Source organism: Gambusia affinis, linkage group LG04 (genome assembly GCF_019740435.1).
Source record: "Gambusia affinis linkage group LG04, SWU_Gaff_1.0, whole genome shotgun sequence".
NCBI classification, from domain to species: Eukaryota; Metazoa; Chordata; class Actinopteri; order Cyprinodontiformes; family Poeciliidae; genus Gambusia; species Gambusia affinis.
In genome coordinates this window covers 6,023,165-6,046,820 of record NC_057871.1, presented here as the reverse complement: position 1 = coordinate 6,046,820, position 23,656 = coordinate 6,023,165, and the positions used below count along the sequence as shown (strand labels likewise).

General features: G+C 35.6%; 2 protein-coding genes across 5 annotated transcripts; both read left to right on the top strand.

Annotated features, from left to right (window-relative positions):
- Positions 1 to 3,914: 3,914 nt before the first annotated feature.
- On the top strand, positions 3,915 to 12,177 carry tmem176 (transmembrane protein 176). Of its 4 annotated transcripts, none has more exons than XM_044113517.1 (7): positions 3,915 to 4,049; positions 5,254 to 5,382; positions 6,122 to 6,232; positions 7,505 to 7,561; positions 8,086 to 8,250; positions 9,831 to 9,947; positions 11,461 to 12,177. In XM_044113517.1, exons 2-7 carry the CDS (start codon positions 5,257 to 5,259, stop codon positions 11,470 to 11,472), a joined length of 588 nt encoding a protein of 195 aa, XP_043969452.1. In that variant the 5' UTR covers positions 3,915 to 4,049; positions 5,254 to 5,256; the 3' UTR covers positions 11,473 to 12,177. The 4 variants fall into 4 exon arrangements, with proteins under 4 accessions (XP_043969452.1, XP_043969451.1, XP_043969454.1 ...); XM_044113516.1 differs by having other exon boundaries at positions 3,946 to 4,049; positions 5,251 to 5,382; XM_044113519.1 differs by lacking the exon at positions 3,915 to 4,049 and adding an exon at positions 4,782 to 5,005.
- A 2,345-nt stretch (positions 12,178 to 14,522) lies between these two features.
- zgc:165520 (uncharacterized protein LOC571872 homolog) lies at positions 14,523 to 21,818 on the top strand. Its single transcript, XM_044113515.1, has 10 exons — positions 14,523 to 14,793; positions 15,974 to 16,048; positions 16,149 to 16,248; positions 16,331 to 16,405; positions 16,526 to 16,596; positions 17,111 to 17,219; positions 18,077 to 18,150; positions 18,414 to 18,548; positions 19,648 to 19,758; positions 20,945 to 21,818. The coding sequence occupies exons 1-10, from the start codon at positions 14,764 to 14,766 to the stop codon at positions 21,020 to 21,022; spliced, it is 858 nt and encodes a 285-aa protein (XP_043969450.1). The 5' UTR covers positions 14,523 to 14,763; the 3' UTR covers positions 21,023 to 21,818.
- The last annotated feature ends 1,838 nt before the right edge of the window (positions 21,819 to 23,656 follow it).

The following is a 23,656-nucleotide window of genomic DNA, read 5'->3' as shown; positions in this document are numbered from 1 at the left end:
TAATCGTTAACGCTTCTGTTTTCTAAGGATGTTAGCTCAGATTCAGAAGAGTCTGGAACGGAAAAAGAGAGAGTAAAAAGGAACTGAGAGTGTCTATTAAGCATGTTATTTCATCAGAACCACATGTCGCAATCCTCCAAGGAAACAGAGGAATGCTGTGGGGTAAGAAGCAGATGTGTTGTGACGACAAAGTGAAGTGTGTGTGTGCCTGTGTGCGTGTGTGTGTGTGTGTGTGGGGGGGGGGGGGGTGCGTGCATGGGCGTGTGCGTGTGTGAGGCTGGGGACTCTGAAAAGTGGAGAAACTGTATTGACAAGGAAGTTCATGACAGAAATGTCTCAGAAGATCCGGTGGATGAACCGGGAACATCTTGTTCTAAAGCAGCCGACAAGCAGAACAACTTTTCTATTGTCCTACACTGAAAAAAAACTAAATATTACCAAGTATTTTTGGGTTGGCTTCTAGTGACAATATATAAGTACACTTGAAATAAGACAAAACTGACTTAAAAGTAACTTTTCAGCAAGATTTAAGAGCTTGTTTTAAGTCAATAATTTCTTAATATTGATGAAAATATGCTAGTCCTACTGGCAGATTATTTAATCTCGAGAAATAATCTGCCAGTGGAATCAATATTGAGGAATTATTTACTTAAAACAAGCTCTTTTACCTTACTGAAAAGTTACTTTTAAATTAGTTTTGTCTCATTTCATGTTTACTAAGTTATTTGCACCAGAAACTAAAACAAAAATACTTGTAAGATTTTCATTGTTTTGCAGTGTGTAGCCTTGAGGCCTTCAGCTACCAATTTAACTTTCTAAGCGTTTCCTGTTTGATGCAAGAATTGTTTTCCAGAAAGATAATATTGTGCTCTCTAATTTATTTCCTGTCTGTTTTAATCCAGAGAGGGTGACTGTGAACATTTAGTTTTGTAAGAACAAGAACTCAAACTCAAAGTATTCCTAATGTATGTTTGAATAAAATTATCTGCCATGATGCACTATTACAACCTACTCTATTTATGAGACCCATATTTTTTTGAAAAAATAAAAAATAAAAAATGGTGCAACTCAAAACTGAGGCACCAAGTTCCTGTCTATGTGTTCGATGTCTGGTTTTTCACTGGTATGCAGAAGTGAAACATGCTGATTTCAGGCAACAGAAGAAACATTTTGTGGGTGTTGTCTTGTATTGTTTGAGGCATGAGAACCTGAACTACATGTTGCCAAACTACACGCTGCTAGATTTCAGGATGTTCTGATAAATTGTGCAATACTCCTTCAAAATTAGAGGCATTTGCAATTTTTCTTTTGCATTTTAAATAACTTGTATTAAAACAATGAAATGCAATGAACCTTTTAGTGTATGCATTTTTGATATATAAAAAAAGACATGCACAAAGATGTTGATACGCAGGACCTTGTACTGGCATTTATGTCATTGTTGGTCCGGATGTTTCTGGCACAACTTCACCAGCTCCCAAAATGCATGAATTGTTCCAATAAATTTTAGTTTTTAATTGAAATGTGTCTTTCCATCATCACTGCAAAAAAACAGTGAAAAATCGCAGTACCTTTTAAATTGTGTTTGCTTTATCTTTTTACAAATTAGCTTTAAGTATTTGTTGGGAAAATAATTTATGCGATTCATACATAAATTGTACATAAATAAGATTAGTTACCATAGCTACGCAGATGATTCACATCTCTACATTACAGGTGAGTCTGAACTGATCCAAGCACTGAATAGATGCTTAGCACAAATCAATGCCTAAATGTAACATTACTTTAGTGACAAAAAATCAGAGTCACATAAAGACAGTTACAAAGTCAGCCTTCTATCACCTGAAAAACATGTGCAGGAATAAAGGACTAATGTCCCACTAAGATGCAGAGAAACTCATACATGCATTTATATTCAGTTGCATTGGTTACTGCAACAGTCTCCTCACAGGTCTGCCTAAAAAATCCTCCTGCTGCAGCTGATCCAGAATGCTGCTGATGGTGTTCTGACTAAAACCAGGAAGTTAGACCGCATCACCCAGTTCCAAAGTCCCTACACTGGCTCCCTGTAGCTCAAAGAATAGACTTTAAAATACTGTTGCTAGATTATAAATCACTGAACAGTTTAGCAACACAATTCATTAAATATCTGCTGTTGTCATAGCAACCTTCCAGACCTCTCAGGTCTTCTGGTTATGGTTCTGCTCTGCATCTCCAGAACCAGAACCAAACATGGAGAAGCAGCATTCAGCATCTATGCACCACAAATCTGGAACAAACTTCCAGAAAACTGCAAAACGGCTGAAACACTGAGTTCCTTTAAATCCAGACTAAAAACCCAGCTGATTAGAGTTTCTTCATTGAGTTGTTGTTTCACTGATTGTTTTGTTTCATTGTTTATTTGAAACATAATCAATGAAACATTGATCAATATATTTGATGTGTATTGATGTTTTAATGATGACAGTCATCAATATGTAATGTTTGTTACTAGTTTTCACAATTGGTGACTGTACGATTTGTTTATGATGTTTTTGTGATGTAAAGCACTTCGAACTACCTGATCGCTGAAACGTTTTACACAAATAAACTTGAATGATTGATTGATAAATTTTAAGATACTGTATTCTATCAATTCATTAAGTTCCAAAAGGTTTGACTGTCTAAATACTGGGTTTGTGTGATCTCTGTATCCACTTTCAGTTCTATATAAAAGAAAATCTAATCTACCGTATATATGTTTTTTAAGTGCTACCCCACCCTCCCAAACAATAAGTCAGATATGGAACAATCCGTGACAAACCCTTTATAAATGACACAGATTTATCCTCAAGATCTCATCTCAAGCCTTAGATTTCCAGCTGGACAGCTCTACAGGAAACACAGGAAACATTGTTATGCTGAAGGAAGTTGTCAAGTGTCTACATGTACATTTGAAAAGTGCAGCATCCTTCTGTGCAAATGAATCGATTTCAGAACAACCTGCAGCCTGACGGATGATCATGCACTTAAACAACAAAATCCAGATCTGAAACATATTTACAGTAATTTTTAAGCAGAGTTGGTTAGTCATTAACATTTAGTCATTTAGATTTACTTCAATAACCTTTAGGAAAAAAATGTTTTTACTTTTACTTAAAACTGATTCTCTACTCACTGAGTAACTTCACTGAATGAAAAATAAAGATGTTTTAACCAAAAATTCACCAGGCACAGACACACGCCTGCAGTTTTTGTTAAAGTTTTATTAACTTTATATTGAAAGAAATTGATTTTTCTTTTGTCTACTTTTGCTATTTTGTACTATGCTATTTAATTGAATTATTTTAATTTTGGTCCATAAAATATTCCACTTAACTTTATATTTTGGTTCACCTGATGATGTAATTTTGAAATATTAAATGATTGATAATTTGATCAGTTACTCACTTCAGTAGACTTTCTACCAAATACCTTTTTATTCTTACTTGAGTAATTTCTTGGATGGCTACATTATTACTTTATTTTTATACATGTACATGTACATAACTAGAAACAGTATGCTGAAGTACTGCTACACTTGTTCGAGTAAATTTTTTGGGTCCTCTGTCCACCTCTGGCTGTAAGTATTATGTAGACTGGAGAGGTGGAGAGTAGTCTACATCTGTAACTCTTCATGTTGACATTTTTCATGTCAGCTTCTTGCGTGACACAGACAACACCAACATGTGAGTATTTATATGCCTAAAACAGGATTATTTACCTCGATGGAGAGACTCCGGTCTGCAGAAACGATCCTGTTCCTGGTTCCCAGATGAACAGTTCACAGTGAAAAACCCCAACAAGAAACTAATTTGTGGAATGCACAAAACTGGTAGAGGAAATGAAGGAGGGGGAGCTTTACTGGACCTCTCCAACAGACACACACACACACACCAGTCTGTCCCTGATAAACACATTCTCCCCCTCCTCACACACACCCTGCTGGCTCTGAACAGAGAAGTTAGGGAGGCACAGTGTGGAGAGCAGACAGAAAACAGACGGCAAGACCACTGACTGTCCAATACAAGGTAGGAATCACGCATAATGTACTTTTGATTCATCATTAGATTGTAAGTTTGGAGTTTGGTGGTTTAACAAATGAATATTAGAAACAACAGAGCAGAACTATGATCAGGAAGCAGCACAGACCACTGTGGTCGTTTAATCAGCGTTCATCTGCTTTTTAAAATCTCTGTCATGTTTGATTATATGCCTACAGACCCTGCATCAGAAAAACGCTGATAAAAATCAGCATGTTTCTGATTTTTATTAAAACATATCAAAATACCAAGTAGTTAGAATAATGCAACTTAAAATCTTTCTAACTCCAGCCAAACTCAAACAAATTGACCCTAACTCAAATTATTAAAGCTGTTTCTGTAATACTGAATATAAATTTGACTCTACCCAGTTTGTTAAGCAATAGAGCTGCTCAAACTAAGAATGATTATAAATTTAGCATTTTTCTGCAATTCTTCCTGTAACTTTCTTAAAGCTGCAGTATGTAAATTTTATTTAAAAAATTTTATTTATTTATTTTTTTTTTTTTGCTGTTTTTTACATATTTTTTACATACTGTATGTCATAACAGCATGATATGAGTCGGATAATCTTTGAAAAAGTTTTTCCCAGCACTAACTAGAAACAGCCAATCAGAGCCAGGAGGCGGGTCTTACTGCCGCCAACCACAATCTCTCATCCCCTGCCCCTCCCTCCTTGCTCTATATTAAGCACAGGTTTTCCCCATCAGCAAAGCCTGTTGTGAATGCTAATGCTAGTTGAAGGCGGATAAACGGTTTTCTTGTAACACTAAGTTGTTTCTCCACCACTAGCAAATTTAGTAGCGAGTACATGAAGTTACTCACAGCGCTTAGACCCTCCTACTGGTTCTGATTGGTCATTTTTGGTCGGGAGTGGTGCATTTCTTCAGACATCAATAGTAGCTCAGGGAGGAGATCATCGTTGACGTGCACAGTCCAGACCAGTAGGTGGCGGTAAATGCACCTTGAGTTGGTTTAGACTCCCATTAAAACGCAAAAGTAAAAGAAGGACCTTCCAGATTACTTATCTCTTAACAAACAGTCAAGAGATAGTGACAGTTTTAATAAATAAAAGGCATATTCTTTATAAAAGCTACGTACTTTAGCCTAAATGCTTTACTTGCATAGAGTAAGTAAAACTTTGGATGGTCTGATTAACATTGTATAACAGCAGTATTGTCGCCATCAGCAGAAGATGGCCGTGTCTATCTCCACGGATTTAACTGTCCAGGTGCTGGACGATCCGAACAAAGTGAAACTGACTGACAGACAACAGCAGCTGCACGCCGCCATACAGAAGGGCGAGCCCAAATGTCTGGGGGTGAGTATATTTACGTCTGTTTGTGTTTGCCTGGCTACTGTCTTCTTCTTCGGTAAACTTCTTAGCGTCAAACTCTACGTCACACTTCCGTAAACCTAATTGACGTCCATCTTGCCAGGCAGTTGATTTGGAGTTGCTATGACAACAATAGACAATCCACAGGCTTAGAACTGGATCTCGCCTCTTTCCTACCTTATAAACAGTATAAGTGCATTACCACTATTACTCGATTAAATTTTTTGAGTTCCCTACCCACCTCTTTGTAATACTAAAATAAATATGTGTGACATTTATTGTAGTAATTATTGGCGAACAAGTAAAGTTAGCTTAGCTAATAGTTTTTACTTGTAAGCTAAGTCGGACATGTAGCCTACCGTACATGTATGATGACTGGCAGAAAAAACAGACAAACCAGCTATCCAAAGATCGGATCCATCCATTAGAAATTACCCATTCTCATTCAGTTATTATTTATCACAAAATGGAGTTCATGGTGTTGGGACAGAATCTGAGTAGTTCTAACCAAATTGGATCAGAAACTGGATTGGGTTAGCACTGAAACCGAAAAAGAGCCTCATCGTTCTTCACAGATCCACTATTTTTATGTTGGGTAATATGCCCTAATACAAAAAAAAAAAAAAAAACCTGTTTTAATCCAATTTTAAAAAGTCATTATACTCTCTTCTTTTTAAGTTTCCACAGTAATGATTTGTGTGTGTTTTTGTTGTGTTTGTACCAGTTGAGCCAAGTGATGCTGGGTCTGATGGTCATGACCTACTCACTGCCTCTACATTTCGCTGAACACACTCATGTTGTCATCTTCGGCGTTCCCTGGTGGACCGGATTAACAGTGAGTTGTTTTGTTTGTGTGTTTTGTTTGTGTCTTATGCAGCCATATTAAATAAATGTGAATATTATTGGGGGGAAAAATTAACTGAGTATATTATGTAGATTATTTACAGAGTAGCTGTATTTACACTGACTGTATAATTGTGCAATTTTGGACATTTCAAAAATAAATTTGGTTTATGGAAGTATGCTTATATTGTAAATTTTAAAGTTGATTAAAAGTTGTTGTGCTAGGGTTAGGTGTTTTTTTACCCGGCTATATCAAGATGGATTTATTTTGCAAAACCGCATTGGAAATACTTTTTTGCACATGATCAACAACCAGATGTTGCTACTGGTGTAAACCAAGGAGAAGAAAACAGGAACATTTTTAATGACTTAGTGCATGAACAAACTTATTCATGGCTGCATAAGACACAAACAAAACACACAACTGACTGTATAATTGTGCAATTTTGGACATTTCAAAAATAAATTTGGTTTATGGAAGTATGCTTATATTGTAAATTTTAAAGTTGATTAAAAGTTGTTGTGCTAGGGTTAGGTGTTTTTTTACCCGGCTATATCAAGATGGATTTATTTTGCAAAACCGCATTGGAAATACTTTTTTGCACATGATCAACAACCAGATGTTGCTACTGGTGTAAACCAAGGAGAAGAAAACAGGAACATTTTTAATGACTTAGTGCATGAACAAACTTATTCATGTGGGATTTTAATTGTGTTTCTTATTTAATAGAAACACTGCTGTTGTGCAATTCCCCTGTTGAAAAACTTTATTTAAATAATCAGAAACTTGTAAAACAATAACTTATTAAAAATTTAACTTTATCTCATAAGCAGACACCTTTTATATATTTTTTTAACTTTTTTATTTTTTTGTTGTAGCAGACACTTATATATATATATATATATATATATATATATATATATATATAGCATTATTCTTCTATTTATTAATTTTTTTTATGTAAGTTGATATTACTTCATCTGATGTTATTTGTTCGAAATAAATAAAAAAAGAGAAAAAAATACATATACACAAAAAAACAAACGCTGGAATTGTGACATTGTGTTTTTCTGGTATTTGTAGAAGTATTTTGTGCACATTTATGACAGAAACGCAGCCTGATACTGATGTTTCTGTTTATTAGGACAGCCCTTTTTTCTGTTAATGAGGATGATCTTTGTGTAAAATCTGAAAAAGTTGAAGTTTTTCTCTTTGAGCTGCAGCTGGAATGTAATAAATTTACCTAACTGTTTCTGTTCTCAGTTCATTGCAGCAGGATCGATTGCGATGACGTTGGATAGATATTTCTCATTGAAGATCGTAAGTCTGCGCCAGGCATATAAAAACTTGCCTGGATTTTAAATGATAACAATATTATTTATGTCATCATTTATATCATTCTCAATACGTATGTTATTTGCATAAATGTTATATTGCAAAAATCTTACCAAAAATGTTGTCTAGTTTCTGGTGCAAATATCTCAGTACACTTGAAATAAGACAAAAGTAACTTTTCAGCAAGATATATGTTTTCTTTAAAGTCAATAATTCTGGACTATAGGTAAAGTTTGAGTTCAACTGTCGGATTTGTTTGTTAAAACAGGAAAAATGTCTCATACATCTGTGTTTTTCTTCATCAACATGGTCGCATATTTTCTTTTAAATGCACTTTGCTTTTATTTACTTTATGAAATATGTTAGCCATCACAGCCTCGACTTAATCTGAGTCACCAAATCCCAAAGTATTTTCCTAGAAGTTCTAGGATGACCCGATTAGCCATTTCAGTTTGTGCTTTTCTGATTCCAGCGATATGCAGAAAGTGAAATGTGCTTTTCCAATCCAGGTGCAGGCATGTTTGGTAACAAGCGTGGCAGCTATGGTGCTGTCAGCGGTGGCTGTGATCATCTACTCTCTGGATTTATACAACCATCAGCTGCCGCTCTGTAAGACAACAGAGCCTTCCTCACATTTCTCAGAAGACCCCTGCTGGGACCAAATCAGCACCGCGGTTGGTGTCTGCTTCTATTTATGTCACCATGTTGAGAATTTCCTCTGTGAATTAGTTCCATTTTTCATATCTGATGTATAATTACTTGTCAGGTGTGTTTGTAAGTCATGTTTTAAAGTTTTTAAACTTTTTAAAATGCATATGAAGGCCATAGAAAGGGACATTGAAATGATGGACACTGATACAAGAAAGAAACTAGAATTATGACAGATATTAAACCATAATACACTGCCTAAATAATTTTTAGGCTATTTCCGGCCATGAATAAAAGATGCCATCAAACAAAAGGTTACATGCGTTTTTACCTCTAATAGAACCAAAATTCACTATGGTATTGTTTTCATCCAGTGTTGCATTAATTTTGCACCCTGCTCTTGTATTGATGATGGAAGAGTCAGACCACTGTGAGTTTATTAACATGTAAAATAAAAAGAAATGGGTGAACATAACTGTATTAACAACCCTCCAGCTACTAAACCTCCTCTGCCGGCTCTGCAAAAAAAATAAAAAATGTTGACACGTTTCAATCTTCAAAAGAAACTCAAATGCAGAACTGCTGGGATTTTATATTGGTCAAAAAGCTGGAAACATGTTTCCTTTTTTGTAGCAACCCCTTTATTTATTTACTTCAAATAATTCCTGACCCATCACACAATAGTTGTCAGAGACAACAAAAGAAAAAGTTGTGATGAAGATGCTAAAAAAAAAAAAAAGCTGAGAAAATGTTTTTCTGCAGTCTTTACATTAATTAAAATTTATTTTTTTTCTTCAAAAACACACAAATGTTGCATCTAGTTTACAGCAGAAATGTCTTCACAGTCAAATATCTTGTTGGCAGAAGAAAAGGTTTTGCTTAGTTTGCTAATGAGTCATTAGCAGAGTTGGGTAGTAACTAGTTACATTTACTTGAGTAACTTTTAGGGTACTTTTTATTTTTACTTAAGTAATTTTATTATGAAGTATTTCTGCTCTTACTTGAGTAAGATTTCTGGATTCTCTACCCAATGTGAGTAACTTTGATATATGAACAAACATGTTTTAACCAAAAATTTACACCTGCAGTTTTTGTCAGTTTCATATATTTTATGTGGAAAAAAATGATTTAGAAAAATATTTATTTTGCCTGATTATGTTATTTCTAGGAAATATTTGGTTGTTAAAGTACCAACATTTTCACATAATTTTATTTTTTGATCCATCTGATGATGTAATTTTTAAATATTAATTTATTGATATTTGGATCTGTTACTCAATACTTGAGTAGACATTTATATTTTACTAAATATAAATTACTTTAGTAATTTCTTGGATGGATTCTATTTACTTTTACTTTTAAAATATGTGGAAGCTGTGCTATTATCACTTGCGTATAACTTTTGTATACTCTGCAAACGAATCATTAGCTTGTCATGTGGAAAACATCACTAAAATAATTCAGGAAGACATTCTAGAAATAACAGGAAAAAATAAAATATAATGTTTAGAGAGCTCTCACTGTTTCTGCATCAGTGTAAGCCAGACTGTGCTTAAAAAAACAGTATTACAGAAATGCATTTTCTGTTCTTTATTTTCTACAACAGAAATTCTCCAAGGGATTAAAGTCGTCTCTGCTTTTCTTCACGTTGGTGCAGGCAGCCATCTCTGCCATATTCTGCTGGCTTCTCTACAGGCAGAAAAACATCTTTGCACAATATGCAGTAAGTAGTTTTATTTTGGTTATAAGTTGTATTTGTATATTCTGTTTGTTGGCTAACATGTTGTTGTTAGCAGACAGACAGGTGTGTAGGGTAGTAGGGATGGTCATTTTTTTAAATCAATCTTAGAATGGAAAAAGTGAAAAATCATATCCCACTTAAGATACTGCATACAGAATAATTTCAGGTTAAAATACATTTTGATTTATTTTAAAATAAACATGCATATACAGTTGCATGTTGATGAGAGTTGATGAGAATACATTTATAAAAATTTATAAATGTATTCTCATCAACTCTTTCAATGTCAACACCATTCTCTCATGAAATATAAATATTTGCAATGAAACTTCCAAATTTCTAGATCTTTTTAAATTTTTAATACAATTCTGGACATTTGTGGACTAAATGAAACAATTTCACTTGCGTGATTGCTTGTCTTCGTAATAAAGCAACCTGTAGTGTATCAAGGTTTTCAAAAATATGTGTAATTAGACTTAGACTTAGACAGACTTTATTGTCATTTTGTGTGCACAGGGGTGTATACATAACGAAATTTCGTTGCATATGGCTCAGGACAATGTTTTGAGGTTCCAATGAGGTTACTCAGAATAAATAAAATACAATATAAAATATAAATTAATATAAATATTAAATATAAAGTGCGGGAATGACAGTAAAATATAAGTTATTTAGCTATGTACATGAAGTGGAGACCAGTTTTTGAGTGACCAGTTGCTCTCTAGTCTCTAATCATTGACTAGAGAGCAATTGTATCTAAAAAATGTAATAATGTTACTGAAATGCAAAAAGCTTTCATATTTGTTTGGTTATTTAAGTATTATTAGGCTACAAAAATGAAGTGTACTGTTTTCCATTGCGTTTTTCTTAAATTCTACAATTTTGTTTTATTTCTGCCACTTCTTGGAGTATTTTTTAATAATCCTCAGCACTTTTGGCCAGCTGGTTTTATGCTGTAGGTGCTACTCTTACAAAAAAACAATTGTGTTTTGTTGACTTGCCTTTCAAAAACCACTTGCTGCATTCTTTTTGTTTGTACAGGAGGCTCCACTACTGCTTTTTAAAGATGTATGATTGTATAATTGCACACCTTTTTGCAGTCATTTTCACATAGGAGTGTAAACATTGATTTGGGGGGCATGGCCATTTGTATTTAAAATGACAGAAGCCCTAAAATAGCTCATTCTGAAAATAGGCAAAACTGAGCAAAATCACAAAAAATATAATGACCATGTTTTGTATAGAGCAAAGACTTGTCATATCCTGTTCAGGGAAGCATAATGGGCCACCTTTAAATCTTGACGAGGAGCTTTTTTTATAGATTATCTGCCTTGTACTGTTTTTCTGTCAATGTTAAAGACTCTGCCTCCTATGGAGGAGAAAGACCCTCATCCCACAACACCAAGACAAAACTAAAACATTATTTTATTTATTGTAATCCTTGTGCTTTTGCAAGTGCAAATGTTAACTCTCTCTCTCTTTCCTGTCCTTGCAGTCTATCAATTGACCTTCTCCCAGCCACAATGAAACAAAATAATGGACAGAAAATAAAGCTGATATGATTGTCCAAATATAAATCTTGTGTTTTCTTGTGCCCACAAATGACTTTACAAGTTTTCTTGATCACTGTGATCAGCTTAAGGAAACTAAAATCCACTCAGTTTTCATTGTCTCTTTTTTTTCTCACCTTTTTGTGAAATGTTTAACACAGAAGTCACAAACTCCACTGTTTAAGCGATATATCAACCAAAAGAAATCATCTGTTTCTGTTAGAAATTACCAAGAGAAGCACGAGAATCAACAATTGGTATTTCTTTTACTGTAGTAGATTTGTTACTTTCTTAATTTCTTATTCTCTGGTTTTACTTTGGTTTACTTTTACAGTATTCTCTGTATTTCAGTTTTCAGTCACCGTTTGAAAAAATGTCATGAAGTCAATAAAATTTGAATCAAGGCATTTATGACTCTGAATAAAATATTTTGCGGGAAGGAATATTTGGTATGAAAATGATGTAGAAGGTCCATTGAGTGTTTTTATTTTGTTGTCTGTTATGTAATGATTGATACGAAGAGATCACACACTTGGTTGCAAGTTGTCTTGTTGAAGGTAATATTAGCTTTTGTTTCATAGTTAAAACCCACATTTTGTATGCTTTTTTACTTCTATTTGAGTCTCTATTACTTCTAAAAAAAAAAACCTCAGCCGCTTGAACACAGCTAGTTTTTGGCAATAACTATGTTTTTTGGTGTCTGGAAAATGAGCCGTTTCAAAAATCCTTGTGAATGTAAATCAGCAGCACTGTCCATTACCTAGCAACCCCAGCAGAGCCCAGCCCCATTACCTAACAACCCCAGCAGAGACCAGCCCATTACCTAGCAACCCCAGCAGAGCAAAGCCCTGTTGCCTAGCAACCCCAGCAGAGACCAGCCCATTACCTAGCAACCCCAGCAGAGCAAAGCCCTGTTACCTAGCAACCCCAGCAGAGACCAGCCCATTACCTAGCAACCTCAGCAGAGCCCAGCCCCGTTACCTAGCAACCTCAGCAGAGCCCAGCCCCGTTACCTAGCAACCCCAGCAGAGCCCAGCCCCGTTACCTAGCAACCCCGGCAGAGCAAAGCCCCGTTACCTAGCAACCCCAGCAGAGCCCAGCCCCGTTACCTAGCAACCCCAGCAGAGCAAAGCCCCGTTACCTAGCAACCCCAGCAGAGCCCAGCCCCGTTACCTAGCAACCCCAGCAGAGCAAAGCCCCGTTACCTAGCAACCCCAGCAGAGCAAAGCCCCGTTACCTAGCATCCCGAGCAGAGTTCCAGCACTGTAGCATAACGAGTCACCTTTAAATATTTTGACAAACAAAATGTGTCACTTTGACTTTTTTTTAGGTCTGTGCGTTTACTGTTTTGAAAATCTTGTATCTTCTACCTGCTCCTTTTTGAACAACTTATGTAAAATTGCATGTCAATGTGCTTGACAATCTGTTTTATTTTTATTTTTCTTATTTTGCTTTTACTTTTTGTCTATTTGAAATAAATAAATAAATACATACATACATACATACAAGTCTCAGTGTGTTATTGTTTCAGCAAATTGCTGTTTTTAGATTCAACTGAGGTTGAATCTGTAACTTGGGGGCGTGCCCACACTCTGGAAGACATCGTGCATCATTCCTGTCCCTAAGAAGAGCAGGCCCAGTGAGCTGAATGACTTCAGACCGGTGGCTCTGACATCACATCTGATGAAGACTCTGGAGAGGCTCTTCCTTAAGCACCTCAGAATGCAGGTACAGGATGCTGAAGACCCCCTGCAGTTTGCCTACAGTGCGGAGGTTGGAGTGGAGGATGCCATCATCCACCTCCTACATCGAACTCACTTGCACCTGGACCAGGTGTCACGTCTGACACTGTGGTCAGCAACATTGGAGCCCTGCAGGGGACGGTGCTGTCACCCATCCTCTTCATCCTGTACACCTCAGACTTCTGAACATGATACGTTTCAGAACTTCTGCTCTAAAACGTATCATGTTCAGATGTACGCTGAAGACACTACCATCATGGGGTGTATCAAGGACAGCAAAGTGCAGGAGCCTGGTGAGGGACTTTGTTGTCTGGTGCCATAGAAACGGCCTGCATCTAAACACTTCCAAGACAAAGGAACTGGTCATTGACTTCAGGAGGAACAGAGGCAGTCCAAGACCAGTTCTGATAGGAGGGGAGGAGGTGGAGGTCGTCCAGACCTATAAATATCTTGGCCTGTGGCTGGACAACAAGCTGGACTGGACAAGCAACACCAAGCAGCTTTATAAGAAGGCTCAGACCAGGATGTACTGCCTGAGGAAGCTGAGATCCTTTAGCATCTGTGGAAAGCTGCTGGGGTTGTTTTACCATTCTGTTGTCGCCAGCGTCCTGTGCTGGGGTGGAAGCATCTCTAAGGCAGACCTTTCCAAGCTAGAGAAGCAAATCAGTAGGGGCAGCTCAGTGGTTGGCACAAGGCTGGACTCTCTGGCAGCAGCAGAAAGGAGAACATTACAGAAACTCGAGGCTATTATGGACAACACCAGCCACCCTCTGCACAATGTCAGCAGCAGCCAGGAAACAGATTCAGTGGGAGACTGCTTCTTCCAAAACGCAGGACTAAGGAACTCTTAGTCCTGCCCTAGTGCAATGAAACTCTTCAACTCCTCACTGGAGGTTGGAAGGAGGGCTAATAGGAGTACAATAAAAATCAATCAATCAATCAATCTATCTATCTATCTATCTATCTATCTATCTATCTATCTATCTATCTATCTATCTATCTATCTATCTATCTATCGATCTATCGATCTATCTATCTATCTATCTATCTATCTATCTATCTATCTAATCTCTAGTTAACGATTATTCATTTACTAAATCAACAGTTGATTGATTAATCCGGTTAATTGTTTCAGCTGTAGTATAGTGTAGTGTCAATGAAGGCCCAGCGGTCCGGTGGTGATTAACCTGACGGATGTGGGAGGGGTGTGGGGGTGGGTGACAGATTTATCCTCCTGAAAATGGCTGTCCTAATCCGTTCTTAGAGGATAGAGGCTTAGTTAGTCCTCAGCGTAGAAAGAGCGCAGGAAACCTTATAAACAATCTGGACCATCCAGGAATCCAGACTGTGGAATAATTTAATTTATACATTCCTCTCTGGGTTACCAGCTGCTGAATGATTTGAAGGAGCCTCAATGCTTTAACTGGGTATTTCATTGGAGTTGGTTTTGCCTTTTTAAAAAATAATTTTACATTTAATTTATTTGCTGAATCAACGGTAGAGAAAATGAAGGACCGACTGGCCCAGCTGAAGGAGGTACGTCAATTTTTAATAAGATTCAAAATGAGCAGAGACACTTGTTGAATGCACAGACAGGCCTCTGATTCACTTTAAAACATTAGTTAGTTAAAGTGAAAATAAACCTGCTGTTTTAAGCCTTTTGATCATTTCTGTTTGCTCATCCTCTTAGTTTTTCAGACATTATACAGTTGAGGTGTATTTACATACACCGAATAAAAGGGCACAATTTGATTGTGGATAATGACTCTGTCTGTCCTTCAGCTGAATCTTCACAAAGTATTTTGATTTGGGGCCAATCACAGATTTTGGACCAAAAATATAATCTCTGGGACACAGAAGCCGTCTCCTTTCTGAGTGGTCTGATGGTTGGACATTCCCATCATATCTATATTTGCATTGTTTGAACAGGGAAGCGTCACAATTAAGCATCTCTAAATTGTTCCAAAGGATGAACCAGATGCAATATTCTCTTCTTATTTTGGCTGATTTCTTTTGACCTTCCCATCATGTCAAACTGTAAAGCGGTGTGTTTAAAATATAACCTTAAAAAACACCAACATGTGTTTCTCCAATTAACTCATATGTGTAGGTTAAGCTATTGGAAACTAGAGGAAGGAAACCCAAAAGGTTTGGCCCAGGTTACACAGTTTAAAAGACAATTGCACTTTATACTGACAAAATATATGTAAACTTTTGAATTCAAGAAAAGTTACAACAAAAATCTAAAAAGAATATTCTCGTCAAGTTTTCCGACCTGTGACTGACCTGTGACTAGCATTTAGGTCATATAAATAATTTGGATAATTCTAACTGACTTCAAATTATAAAAGCTTGGTCAGATTTAACTTCAGACAATGTGTAATAAATACATAAATTCAATCTAATGGTAGAAATTAATTTATAAAATGGATCTGAGATTTGTTTTTTATTAAAATAGTAAGCAAATAACTTATTCTGCATACAAGGCTGCTGAAAAAAAAAACAAAAGCAGAATTTAGTGTTTAATCTCAGAATTTTGACTTTTTTCTCTGAACTCTAATTTTAATTATTTCAGATTAAATAGTAAATCTGAGATTAAAGTTTGAATTCTGAAAGAAAAGTTGTTTTTTTGTGGCTTTGATCATCTTCCGTAAGGTTGTTTGTGCTTTCCGAAGAGGAATTTAATCTTCCTGCTTTTTAAACATGTTCTGAACAGAAGAGTGATCCTGGTGGTGACGACATCCAGGTTCCCGTGGAAAACGAGGCTTTCATGGACGACTTCTTTGCACAAGTACTCTCTTCCTCTCTTCCTGTCTTCATCTTTGCACAGTCATCAGCTCAGACGTGTGTGTGTGTTTCATCATTCTCTGGTGTGTGTGTGTTTGTTTCAGATTGAAGATATTCGCACCAGCATTGACAAAGTCGATGAGAGCGTGACAGAGATTAAAAAACTCTACTCCTCCATCTTGTCGGCCCCCACACCTGACCAAAGTAACTTTTTCCAAAGCTCAGAATGTTTTCATTAATTATCTGAAACTAAAACTTTTTCATCTGTTTTTAACTTTGAACTCAGAAACACAGGATGATGTTGAAACTCTCACCAATGAGATAAAAAAGTCAGCCAACAATGCAAGAAACAAGCTGAAGAGTCAGTATTTATGCTTCCATTTTACTTATTATTGCTGATATATTTTAGTATGTTTTAGGTTGTTTTAAATACATTTTTCTCAACCTTATGTGTGTGTGTGTGTGTGCGTCTGTGTGTCAGGTATTGAGCGACAGCTTGAGTCAAACACAGATGAAAGGGCCTCTGCAGACCTCAGGATACGCAAGTCACAGGTCAGACAATGAAAATCTGACTTTTCAGTCAATCTGACATAAATATTCAGCATTATGTAACATTTTGTCCAAGAAATACTTTCCTATTTAGGTATTCATACATTATCTACTGCAGTTATTACATTTACAGAGACTTTCTTTACTGTTGCTATGTAAATGTTACTTTATTTTATACTCATTTTAATCAGTTATAGAAATGATTTTTTGTTGATAGCTCAAATATTGTTACCTTATTGACATGTATGTATGTCTGTATGTAGATAGATAGATAGATAGATAGATAGATAGATAGATAGATAGATAGATAGATAGATAGATAGATAGATAGATAGATAGATAGATAGATAGATAGATAGATAGATAATGTGTGTGTGTTCTGACCTTAATTATGAAAAGAAAAAACTGGAAGTAAAACTAAAATGCAGAGATTTAAAATCATAGAAGTTCGCTGCGCCAACGGAGCAAAAATAAAATTTAAAAAACTAAAATACAGCCTCCATTTTTGTCCCTACAGCATGCAATACTGGCTAAAAAGTTTGTTGAGGTCATGACAAAATATAACGAGGCTCAAGTTGACTTCAGGGATAAGAGCAAAGGACGAATTGCCCGGCAGCTTGAGATCAGTAAGTACTCAAAATGAAATCTCTATTTTTATTGTTTGTTTACGACCAATGTTGTAGATTTTTTGCTGTTGTTGTGCTTTTTGGAAGAAAAATATTTTGTCACCTTCCTTAAATGTCATAAGTAATTTTTATGCCAAAAGTGATTTTGCAAAAAAAAAAAAAAAATTTAAGAATTTTTAAAAAAGTGCAAGTTCTATGATAAAGGTTGTTATTTTAAATCTATCAATGTCTATAACCTCTACTTCTGGCACAAAATAGATTAAATACAAAATTATTCCCATTAAGTCATTAAAGTGTGATATCTGATTTTAAGAGCAATAAATTACATTCTATCTGTTGATACAGACACAAAATGTGAGGATTTAAAAAAAAATTAAAATAAAAAACTCAACTAATAGGGGAAATAACCTCATTTTGAAGTTGTTAACCTGCTGATTTAAAGTAACTTAAGGGAAAACTGTTCAACTCTAATCTAGACTGTTTTTCTATGTATTTACAGACTGATAAAACCAGTGCTGATCAGATATGGGTTAATGGGTTTCATTGTAATAATCAGTAACAGTAAACATCCTAGTTTCTGTTTTTTGTTGTGCTTTTGGACTGACATCATTTTCCTTCAGTAGATTTTAATGTATCCCATCAGGATTACCTTGAAAGTTGAAGTTCAGTGAAGTTATAACAATTTAATAAGATCATTTTCAGTAACATAATAGTAATAATCTCATCTGAGCATGCTCTATGAAGTGACTCTTCATAGAAATATAACATAAACAAATAGAAGACAGAAACTTAAGTTGGCTTTAAGTAACCTTATGTTAAATTATTATTTTTTTAAACAAAACTGTCTTTCTTTGTAGCGGGGAAAAAAACAACTGATGAGGAACTGGAGGAGATGCTAGAGGAGGGAAATGCATCTGTCTTCACTGCAGGGGTAAGATCTGAATATAATACCAGTCAGTTATTCACAACAAGAGGTAAAAAATTGACGTCACTCAAAAAACACCAAATTGTGATGCTGAGCTTTGATCTATTCCCTACAACCAAAGCACAAATAAAACATGGAAAACTGTGGATTTGTTTTGTGGTTCACCATCTAATCTTAAGGATCTCAACATTACAAAAACCCAAGAGGATTCTGCTTGTTTTTAAACCAGTAAAATATTTATTATTCTTTGTTTCTGTCTCCTTCCGCAGATCACAGAGTCCAAGATTAACCAGCAGGCCCTGAACGAGATCGAGGCCCGTCACAAAGACATCATGAGGCTGGAAAGCAGCATCAAGGAGCTTCATGACATGTTTGTTGATATCGCCATGCTGGTGGAAAACCAGGTAAACATGGAAACCAAGACATAATAAAATAATCAATTCTCTTTATTTATCATTAATAAGCCTAACAATGGCCTCTAGTCTTTGCAGGTGCCATGATGGACGTCGGAAGTGAGGGATGGTAGTATTGAACTGACTGAGTGACTGAAATTGTTTTCCAAAGTTGTTTTTACCAGCTTATTCGTGGCTTCTGCATGTTCGAGTCGAGCTAATTTGTCAGTGAATGTAACACACCTGGTTGGGGCTCATAGACGGGGGTATTTACAGAAGCTGGAAACAGTTAGCTCAGATACAGACCCGTACCTCCTCCCTCCTGAAGTATTGATCAAATTACCGACTTTGCCTGAATTCACACCACATGATTTATATCAATATGTCATAAACAACGTTTCCGGAGAAGCCTTAAAAACGTATAGAAGACGAGATGCTAACCCAGCATTTTCTATGCATGCTAGGCTACATGACGGTGGGGCAATGTTTCCATGGTTACTTACTGGTTACTAACGTACCTTCTCCACAATGATATTTTAAATACTTTTCTAATCACACTTACTTATGAAGTTTACAAACGTTTATCTTCTTACCTTGTAAAAAGTTCAAGGTTTTCCTGCAAATCCGCAGTAACACCGAGGGCTGACGGTCATTGCTGTCCATCACCGCCGTATCTTTCCGCGTTAAAAGTTACACAATAAAATGACGGGTTTGGTTTTTACAATAGTCTGTTTGTGCAGCCGACCGCGCAGCACCCTGTGACTATTTTTACTGCGAAATCAGCTAAATAAAAGTGATAGGCTACCAGATGGGCATTTTTTGAGAGGCCTTACAGGAGCGCATAGGTTGTTCTGACGTCCGTCATGGCAGAACAAGCCGAGTTTCAGAAAGAGTGGCGTCATGCGCAAAGACAACATCTTCCTGTTGTATTCAAGTCAACAGAAAATCTCGACTATGTATTTTTGTTGTTTTATTATTATTTTATGAGTTAATACAAGAAATGTCATTTTATAAGCATATAATAAGAATATAATAATCACATGAATTTCCAATAATAAACAATGATGTGTTCACTTGTTATCGAGTCTTGCTGTTCGTTCTCCTTTCACAGGGCGGGATGATAGACAGAATTGAAAGCAACATGGATCAGTCGGTGGGGTTCGTTGAGAGGGCAGTGGCAGACACTAAGAAGGCTGCCAAGTACCAGCAGGAAGCGCGCCGGGTGAGTCAATATCCACAGAGTTCAATCTTTTCCTCATTAGAAACTGTAAGCTGAAAACAATCAGATAATTGATGACACCAGGAAGGTACTGCTGTGTTGGAATAAAGTCATTATGAGAATCAGTGGGGCTTCAGTGTGTTGATATTAAGGTTTTTTTCTCAACATCATAAAGTTTTTATAAAGTTTATGAAGAAAAAAGTCCATAGAAAAGCCTAGATGGAGTATATTCTTACACTGGTTTTGTAGAGTACATCTCAAAATCTGTAAAATTCTTGTTTTCAGACCCTGTAGATCAGGGGCGTCAAATTAATTTTGATTTTGGGTCAAATCAGGATCAAGAATGTTCTTAAAGGGCAGGCTGTGCCAGAACGTATTGATAAAATCCACAAACAAAGCTGTTAAAAATATAAACAAATTGTTAAAATGAAACAATATTGAACATAATTTCAGTCCCTCCAGGATTTCACGATTGTTTTTGTGATTTTTTGCCAATAAAAATCAGAATATTTGTGGTAGTAATTTAGAAATATTTGCGCTTATGTTTGAGGGTAAAGGCGACTTTGTATCACTCGCTGGATCATTATGGATTACAACGCGACATCAAGAAAGGTTGAGGCTGCTGCTTAGTAGAAGAAATATTGTCACCTGCAGGTGGGAGTAAACCGTCATTTAGATCCTGATGTTTTCCACCATTTTTGCCAAAAATCTACAATGAACTCAATATTATGCAAAAAGTACAGGGATTTGTTGATCTTTGTGTGAATTTCTGTGATAATTCACAAGAAACTGGAGGGACTGATGGATGTAATTTGGCAGTAAATATCAGCTTTTATTTTATTGATAAAATAAATTTTAAGCATACTGTTATCTTGACAATTCTATTTATGTGCCACTTTAGAGTCTAGAGGGCCACATAAAAAGCTACGGCGGGCCGGATTTGGCCCCCCGGCCTTAAGTTTGACACCAGAGGTTAATGCTGTAGAGCCTGGGATCCCTTTTGCAAACCTACAGGCAATACTACCAAATACGTAAAGAAACATCAACAATTAAATAACTATTATTACATTAATTAACTATAAATGCTGCCTCATATCTTCTGGTATTAGACGGCCATATGTTCTGTGGCGGAAAATTTTATTGTCAGATGATATATTAAACTTTATTAACCCCATTCCTCTTTCTCCAGAAACAAATGATGATCTTCTGCTGCTGCGTGATCCTGGTCATCATCTTCGGCTCGTTTGTCTACAGTTTCATCAAATAGTGGATCTGAGTCTGGAATCAGAAAAGAACTGTTCAAATGTGGCCATGGAGTCTGTTCAGTGTCATGTGGATCTGAGTCAAGATAGGAAGAAACAAACGACTTATTTTAAAAAAGATTCTGTTTTCATTGTAAGCTTATGGCAACATTACAAACCACATTTCAGTGCAGTTTGAACATCCATAGTTAAATAAATGGAAATATAGTCAGAGGAAAACCTCATTTCTGCCAAAACCTAAATGTTTTTAAAACGTTTTTTGGGGGACAGGTCTACGTAGTTAATATTTCATCTACATTTGAAAACTCCCTTAGTTGAAAAAAGTACAATTTGTCTGTGATTGTGTTTTATTGTGTATAACACAATAAAAATAGCATTATGCTGAACTTTTATAAAATATTTGAGTTCTCTTAAGAAAGCAGAAATCAGCTTTTTGAATTTCATTTCTATTCAACAAGCAAAAACCTGCAAAGCTATGAAAAAGAATCAGCTAAAATCAATGCTGGGGCTTTAGTTCATTGATTTATTTTAATTTCATAGATTTAATCCATGAAAAACTTTAAATAACCCTTTAATTGCATTTTTTGGTATGTCTGTAAGTCAAATTCTCAAGCGCCATCCTCAAACAGCGATGGATGATAAAGATGCTTCTCTTGGCTCACTGTAGGTTAATTTTTGCTCCAAAAACTGCTGGAAAAGACTATTGGTGTGTTCAGGATATGCAAACAGGAGTTATCCTACCATCAAAGCTATTCACGTATAAAATAGTATCTCAATCCTAAACATTTTGCAGCAGCGCAGACGTCTCCAACCCTGATGTCGGCATCCATGTTTGTGTAAATATATTTTTTCAAGTAAGTTGCAGGAATGAACAGAAGTTTCTGAAAAAACTGAAAGCTGATTGGATATAATGGCACTTTGCACCAATCTGATGGTTTGGTGCAATATATATATATATATAACAAACATATTTGCTGTCGAGGTCATATGTTTCTTTATTCAATAACTTAGAAGCAAAAAGGGTTTTCGCATTGAAAATGATGCTTGTTTTGTTGATATAATTTAAATTAAAATTACATTTATTGCAATCAATTAATTACAGACTCTACTTGGAAGCATACTGTGGCAATACTTACGCTATTAACTGCAGTTAATTAAATAATTTACATGGATAACAGCCATTTTAAATTTTTTTAGTTTGTTTAATGTGCGCACACTGCAAAAACACAAAATCTTACTAAAACGTTTGGTCTAATTTCTACTGCAAATATCTTAGTACACTTGAAATAAGACAAAACTAGCTTAAAAATATCTTTTCAGCAATATAGATGTGGTTGTTTATGTCAATAATTCTTTAATATTGCAAAAAAGTACTAGTTCCACTGGCAGATTATTTCACCTTTTTGCCATGTTTTTAGTGAAATGATCTGCCAATGGAGCTAAAACTTTTTCATCAATATTACAGAAATATTTACTTAAAACAAGATCCTTCATTTTACTGAAAAATCACTCAGGAGGTAGTTTTCTCTTATTTAAAGTGCATTAACATATTTGCACTGGAAATTAGACCAAAACCTCTTGGTAAGATTTTGCATTTTTTCAGTGCACTTAGTGGGTGAGTGACAATTATAATGTATGAAATTAAAATAATTCTATTTTAGAGTGTGTTCTTGTTTTTAAATATTCAAGTTTTTGTTCTTAGATGACTGTGACATTGCCTTTTTAACAGCTATAATTACTTGTTTTGTGTGTTTTTATTACAAAGCTGTGTATATGACATCATTTTTTAAAGTTTATTTTATAGTGCTTAACACTGCTTCTTAAGAGAGGTTATGACTGTCCACTTGGCGGTGATGATTGACTTGTTTATGCTAAGATCTGACCATTTTGAGCTGCATGTTAGGGAGAAGATAAGCTTTTATGAAGCGTGAAACAAGCCTTAATGGACTGGCAACCTGTTCAGGTGTGGGCCCATTTCCATGAAAGCCTGATTACAGTTTTTTAAAAATTAAAGTAGCCCATTTTAATGTAAAATGTACATATTGAAGCATATTGGGCATTATTCAACATTCATCTTCGGTCTAATTAACTTTGGCTGTTCAGTAATTTTGTTTTTATTGAATTTTTTTTTTTGATTTTTGCAACACAATTGTAATTTTTGTGTTATTGTTAAGCAGTACGAGTTTGTATCAGTGTAGGAGGAAAAACTAAAATTTATTTGTTTTTGTTTTATAGATTTGTCCATTTTGTTCACAAATAAAATATATACACACCGACCATCATTTTTGTTTGTCTGATCTATAATCTATGATTTTTAGTTTCATTTTAGGTTCTAACAGAACAGAAGACTCTTTTTAGAAGACCTGGAGCATCTGAATGTTCTGCAAGATAAAATCTAATTTAATCAAGCGATTAGGCAAAGATTATTGATAGCTAAAGCACAACTGTAGAGAGCTTCTGCATGTTTACTGACTTTTGGGTGGTCTACTAAATATTTATTGTTTAAAATTACATTTTAGTATTTCGGTTTTCAGACAAAAGCAGCACAGCGTGGTCTCTGGCTTGCCGTAGATCAGATGTACCTATTTGAAAGACAAGCCTCTCCTACCAATCACAGCAACCATGCAACATTTGCCAGC

What these genes read in the sequence shown, in the direction of transcription:
- tmem176 (XM_044113517.1), top strand. Translation starts at nt 5,257, where the DNA reads ATGGCCGTGTCTATCTCCACGGATTTAACTGTCCAGGTGCTGGACGAT. An exon ending in CCTGGTGGACCGGATTAACA is followed by an intron (nt 6,233 to 7,504) that starts GTGAGTTGTTTT and finishes TTCTGTTCTCAG; the next exon opens with TTCATTGCAGCAGGATCGAT. An exon ending in GATATTTCTCATTGAAGATC is followed by an intron (nt 7,562 to 8,085) that starts GTAAGTCTGCGC and finishes TTTCCAATCCAG; the next exon opens with GTGCAGGCATGTTTGGTAAC.
- zgc:165520 (XM_044113515.1), top strand. Translation starts at nt 14,764, where the DNA reads ATGAAGGACCGACTGGCCCAGCTGAAGGAG. An exon ending in GACTGGCCCAGCTGAAGGAG is followed by an intron (nt 14,794 to 15,973) that starts GTACGTCAATTT and finishes TGTTCTGAACAG; the next exon opens with AAGAGTGATCCTGGTGGTGA. An exon ending in TGGACGACTTCTTTGCACAA is followed by an intron (nt 16,049 to 16,148) that starts GTACTCTCTTCC and finishes TGTTTGTTTCAG; the next exon opens with ATTGAAGATATTCGCACCAG.